Genomic DNA, 6,204 nt, shown 5'->3' with positions numbered 1-6,204 from the left:
GGAAGTGGCGTTGTGGCTCAAGTGGTAGAGCGCTAGCCTTGAGCTGAAGAGCTGAGGGACAGCGCCCAGGCCCAGAGTTCAGGCCCCACGACCAGTACCCCCCCCCAAAATAAAAAAAGAAAAAAAGTATTATATCAGAAAACTTTTCTAAGCCTGGTTGCTATATAAATAGAAACAAATGTGAGGTTTTAGACTTTGAATTTCTGTGTAGGGTAGAAATGCAAAGGTTTCTCAAGACTATACTTGAATATCTATCATCTTTGCATATATGACCAATAACTGTTCTCCCACATGATCCCATTAGCTCTGAGTCCGTCTTCATCTTCCTGAAATTAGCATCTTTCAGTAACTTCTCTGTTCATTTTCTAGGTTTGTTTCACCTTTTCTAAAAAGTTTAAACGTAATATTTTTAAAGTAATAAAGGTGTTTGTATTAATGTGAATTTATTCTTTGTATGTGTGTGTGTATACTAGTCCTAGGCCTTGAACTTAGGGCCTAGGCACTGTACCTGAGTTTTTTTGCACAAGGCAGGTACTCTACCACTTGAGCCAAAGCTCCACTTCTACTGCTTGGTTAATTATAAATATAAAGTCACAGACTTTCCTACCTCATCTAGCTTTGAGCCATCATCTTCAGTTCTCAGCCTCCTGAGTAGCTAGGATTACCATATGAATTACTGGCACCCAGCTACTTGCCCTTTTTCACTACTGTCCCACATTCTTCCTCCTCTACAGACATAACTCAAGTCTTTTACAAAGCAAAGAAAAAAAAGAGATCTGTAGACTTAGTTATTCTAATTTGTGAAGATTGATCCCAGAGACAGCCCCACAAATAAGGCTTTCAACTATCTGTCCCATTTTATAGCTTGTATATTCATCTTATTTCTTTTCAGAAGACATCTGGAAAGTTGAGGACCTGATAGAGGGAATCCAAGAAAATAAAGACCAATATTCAAGGCACATGGTTACTATCAACAACCAAACGTATGGTGTAGAAGCACATTGTGTTTCTTTAAGCACAGCAGCTCACAACTGTGTCTCTTGTGGGAAGAATGTAGAATCTGTTTCAGAATTAATTAGCACTGATGGAAGCTACACAAAAAAGAAACTGGATGAGTGTCTTGAATGTGGGAAAATATGTCAGGAAGAGAAACCCTATGAGTTTAATGAGAATGGAGACACCTGTCCTCAAAGTGAAGAAAGTGCTCTGCAGAAAATTAGCATATTGAAGAGACCTTTGAAGTATGAGTGTGTGCAAGCTATAGACACTGAAACTGTTCTCATTGTTCATGAAAGAGCTTTTATGGAGGAGAAACCCTATGAATGGAATGAATCCAGACCAGACTTTATCCAGATGTCAAATTTTAATGCATACCAGAGATCACAAATAGAAATGAAGCCCTTTCAATGCACAGAATGTGGAAAGTCCTTCTGTAAAAAGTCAAAATTCATCATACATCAGAGGGCTCACACGGGAGAAAAACCCTACGAATGCAGTGTGTGTGGGAAGTCCTTTAGTCAAAAGGGCACCCTCACTGTACACCGCAGATCACACTTAGAAGAGAAACCCTATAAATGTAATGAATGTGGGAAAACCTTCTGTCAGAAGTTACACCTCACACAACATTTGAGAACTCATTCAGGAGAGAAGCCCTATGAATGTAGCGAGTGTGGGAAAACCTTCTGCCAAAAGACGCATCTCACCCTACACCAGAGAAATCATTCAGGAGAGAGACCCTATCCATGTAACGAATGTGGGAAGTCCTTCTCCCGCAAGTCAGCCCTGAGTGACCATCAGAGAACACACACAGGAGAGAAACTTTATAAGTGTACCGAGTGTGGAAAATCTTACTACCGCAAATCTACACTGATTACACATCAGCGAACACACACAGGAGAGAAGCCTTATCAGTGTAGTGAGTGTGGGAAATTCTTTTCCCGGGTGTCATACCTTACTATACATTATAGAAGTCATTTAGAAGAGAAACCTTATGAGTGTACTGAATGTGGCAAAACCTTCCATCTAAATTCAGCCTTCATCAGGCATCGGAAAGTACATGCAGAAGAGAAACTCCGCGAATGCAATGAATGTGGGAAATTCTCTCAGTTGCCATATATTCCTGACAGTGATCCAGCCCATGTAGGAGAGAAGCCTTATGAATGTAATGAGTGTGGGGAAACCTTCCTTGAAAATTCAGCTTTCAGTGAGCACCAGTCACTTCCAGAGGAGGAGAAAACCTATGAATGTAATATATGTGGAAAATCATTCTCCGAGTTGTCATGTTACACTGTCCATTACAGAGGGCATTCAGAAGAGAAACCCTTTGGATGTAACGAATGTGGGAAAACCTTCTCCCATAATTCATCCCTGTTTAGACATCAACGAGTACACACAAGTGAAAAGCCGTATGAATGTTATGAATGTGGAAAATTCTTCTCTCAGAAGTCATATCTCACTATTCATCATCGGATTCATTCAGGTGAGAAACCCTATGAATGCAGTAAGTGTGGGAAAGTCTTCTCCCGGATGTCAAACCTCACTGTGCACTATAGAAGCCATTCAGGAGAGAAGCCCTATGAATGTAATGAATGTGGGAAGGTCTTTTCTCAGAAGTCATACCTCACTGTGCATTATAGAACTCATTCGGGAGAGAAGCCTTATGAATGTACTGAATGTGGGAAAAAGTTCCATCACCCATCAGCCTTCACTAGCCATCAGAGAATTCATAAAAGAGGGAATCTGAATGTACTCAATGTGGTAAATTAAGACTGAAGTCAATATAAAAACTCATCTGACTATTACAAATAGGGAAAATCAACCAGTGAGTCAAGAGAATTTTTTGTTGTTGAGTCAAACCCATGCCTTGTGCATGCTAGCAAGCATTCTACCACTGAATTACATCCCCACCCTGGGGATCAAACATCTGAGCACTGTGCTCCTAGATGGGGAGAAGCATTGAGGAAGAGATCCATTTTAATCTGAATTTTCAGAGAAGAGTTCCTAAGAGTGCAACAAGAAGCAAAGCCTTCAGCAAGACCATATGTCTCACAGGACACTAGATAATTTATTCAGGAACAAATTTTATAAATATTTAATATTTATTTTGGATTCAAATTGTATTGACATCAGGGAATCATACTAAACAAAATCTGTCAACATGACAAATGTGGAAAACATCTTAGAAATTACTAAAAGCCATATTTCCAATGTAAACAGGTATTTATAGGAAAGATACAAGAAGCTATCAGTTTTGAATAAACCTTTATTGTGTAAAGTCTTAAAATCGTCAGGAGTTGGTTGTGAGGACTGTACTTAAGTGTGTGACATTTCCTATTGTATTTTAAAAATGCAATCAAATGCTATGCAATTTTATCAAGCTTAGATTTGAGTAACTCATAAAAAGACAATTTGTATCAGAGTAGGAGAATGCCAGCAGGATGTATTATTGGTGGGTTGTGATAAATAGCCAATAAATCTTCCTACTGAGGGAATCTCACAAGTGGGTTTTTGTGAAGGCCTCTTCTGTACAGGAAGGATTGATTTTTTTTTTAATCACCTGAACTGGAGCAAAAAATATTTTCAAAAATACTATTATGAAAAACTACATAGATAATCTGAAGTTGTTTTTAAGTGTTCATTGGTGAAAAATAGTTGCACAGTTCGTAATCCAAAGTACGCACCTATTACGTACTCCTGTTTTCTGATCCACAGATGTCTAGAGCACCAGTACTAATTTAGAAGATATCTGAATATTTATGTTATTTAATGTGTCATTTTGTCTTTTGCCCTTTTTCTCACTGTTTTGGAATTAATTAGTATGTTTCTAACAGTTATTTTCTGGTTTATTGGTGTCTCTTCTCTCATCCCTTTCTGGAAGACTTTGGCTACATACCTTTCTCCATATGACATAGTAAATCCTGTATGGTAATTCCACCTGATTGATAATATAGTATACCCCATTCTTCACAGGGGATACAGCCCAAGACCTCAGTAGATGCCTGAAACTGCAGGTAGTGTTACTACCCAGTAGGTACTATGGCTCTGCAGTAGCCAAGGCTGTGAATGCAGTGTGCCTGCAGGGAAAGAAGTCAGGTATGAAAACTCTCAACACGACTCAGAATAGTGTGTGATATAAGATTTACAAATTATCTATTTAATGTCTGGATCATGGTTGACCCCAGAAAGCTAAAACTACTGGAAGTGAAGCTTCAGATAAGGGACTACTATATCATCTGACTGTTTTGATCATATGACCCAGTCCTAGACAAATCAAATAGACATGTACTTGTTCTGGAAAATGGCCATCAAATGGGTCTTGTTCTAAGAATGCATGGGATAGTTAGATATTCAGAAGTCAGATGGCTGGGTGCCGGTGGCTCATGCCTATAATCCTAGCTATTCAGGGCGTTGAAATCTGAGAATCAGGATTCAAAGCCAGCCCGGGCAGGAAAGTCTGTGAGACTCTTTATCTCCAATAAATCAGTAGAAAACAGAAGTGGTGCTGTAGCTCAAGCAGTAGAGTGCTCGCCTTGAGCTAAAGAGCTGAGGAATAGTGTTCAAGCCCCACAACCAACAAAAAAAAAGAGAGAAAAGGTGAATTCTAAGGAAAGTATAGAGTAAAACTCATGTTCATTGTTTATTTCTGCAAACTACAGAAGGGAACTTCCTTAATTGGGTGGAGAGTAAAAGTAGAATACCACTATCAAAATTTTTTTTAAAAGCATTACTATCATTAGTAGCATTGTGCAAAAAAAAAAAAAAATAACAGGAAAGTCACAAGGAAAGGCAAAGTCAAATTGTTTTTGCAGGTGAAATGAATTTACACATACTGAGGCATATACTGGCAGTTAACTGGTATTGAGTAGAGGGAGCAAGTTCTGTACCTATAGGTCATTTTACAAACAAACCAAAACAACAACAACAACAACAAAAACAGTTTTCAGGTGCCTGTGGCTTACACCAGTAATCCTAGATACTCAAGATGTTCAGATCTGAGGATCAAGTTTGGAAGCCAGCATGGGCAGAAAAGCCTGTAACCTTGGTCTGTGGTCCCCTGAGACTCCTTTCCACCTGCACAGACTATGGAATCTGATTTGTAGTTAGCGCTGCTGGAGTGGGAGCTGGCCTTCTTCCCCTTGGGAGCCCCTTCATCCATCACTGGCAGTGGCCTCAGTGCCTCCTAGCCTTGGTCACCCTTCCTTGGTAAGCCAAGTAAGAAGGGGACCCACACTGGATCAGAATGCTGCACTCTAGTGTTTCAATGAGCCCAGACCCCTGAGGTAACTGCTGAATGTCTATTGCTGTCTCAAAATGGGGTCAGCAGGGGCAAGGGAAAGACAGGAGGGGTCTCCCCACAAGGAAAGTGGCTTTGCTCTGCAGTCCCCCCCATCCATAAAAAAAACCAGCCACTGAAATAGGAGTAGCATTCATGGACCTGAGCTACGGGGGCCCTGCAGGTCACTGTTCGGGAGTGAACAGTATCTTCAGGGAAGGACAACAGCCACTAGTCAGCTCATGGGGTCCACAGGGAGTCAGTGAGCTTGGATGAAGCAGAACTTCTGAAGGACAGGGTCTGTGAGCTGCCATACCCACTGCCTTGGGTGTCCCCACACCAGTGGGACAGCACCTCAACACTCCTTGCTGGATGTCCCAAACCCCTGGCTGTCCCAAACCACTGTCAAACTCCTCTTCATCAAGTACATGCCAGTCCCATCACACTCCCACACAGCCCTGGAGCAAATGCAAACTTCTGCTGAGGTACAGCCTTGGGGGATGGGTGTACACCTGAGTCTAGCACCTCCAAACACTCCACAGGAACCCCTCCCACCAGGATGGGCAGGACTAGAACTACAATTCCTGTGCTGAGTTTAGGGCCAGTCATGATGCACATATTGCCATGGCTCTGGCCTGATGGACTTGGCAGCTGTTTATCCAGCCTGGGTGACTATCTTCCCCATCTTCCTTGTCCCTGGAGAGAGTCCCTTTTAACCAAGGGACTCTAAATGTGTGTGTGTGTGTGTGTGTTTGGGTCCGGTCATGGGACCTGAACTCTATGGCTGCCCAAACTTGAAATCCAACCCGTAACTGTTGTATTTGGGGTAAGTTTTATTGCTGGAGAGAGTCCCTTTTAACCAAGGGACTCTGTGTGTGTGTGTGTGTGTGTGTGTGTGTGTGTGTGTGTGTGTGTGTGTGTGTGTGTGTGTG

General features: G+C 41.5%; 1 protein-coding gene across 2 annotated transcripts in view; it reads left to right on the top strand.

Moving 5' to 3' along the window:
• The window catches only part of Rbak (RB-associated KRAB zinc finger), a 20,901-nt gene extending 17,624 nt beyond the window's left edge, over window positions 1-3,277 (top strand). For both annotated transcript variants that reach the window (XM_013023558.1, XM_013023557.1), the window contains exon 5: window positions 893-3,277. In XM_013023558.1, the coding sequence (XP_012879012.1) occupies window positions 893-2,766 (1,874 nt within the window). In that variant the 3' untranslated portion in view covers window positions 2,767-3,277. The remainder of the gene's footprint in view (window positions 1-892) is intronic.
• Window positions 3,278-6,204: the final 2,927 nt, after the last annotated feature.

The sequence above is a fragment of the Dipodomys ordii genome, unplaced genomic scaffold (assembly GCF_000151885.1).
Source record: "Dipodomys ordii isolate 6190 unplaced genomic scaffold, Dord_2.0 Scaffold68, whole genome shotgun sequence".
Classification (NCBI taxonomy): Eukaryota; Metazoa; Chordata; class Mammalia; order Rodentia; family Heteromyidae; genus Dipodomys; species Dipodomys ordii.
The sequence above is the reverse complement of the archived record's forward strand: the minus strand, read 5'-3'. Positions and strand labels throughout refer to the sequence as shown.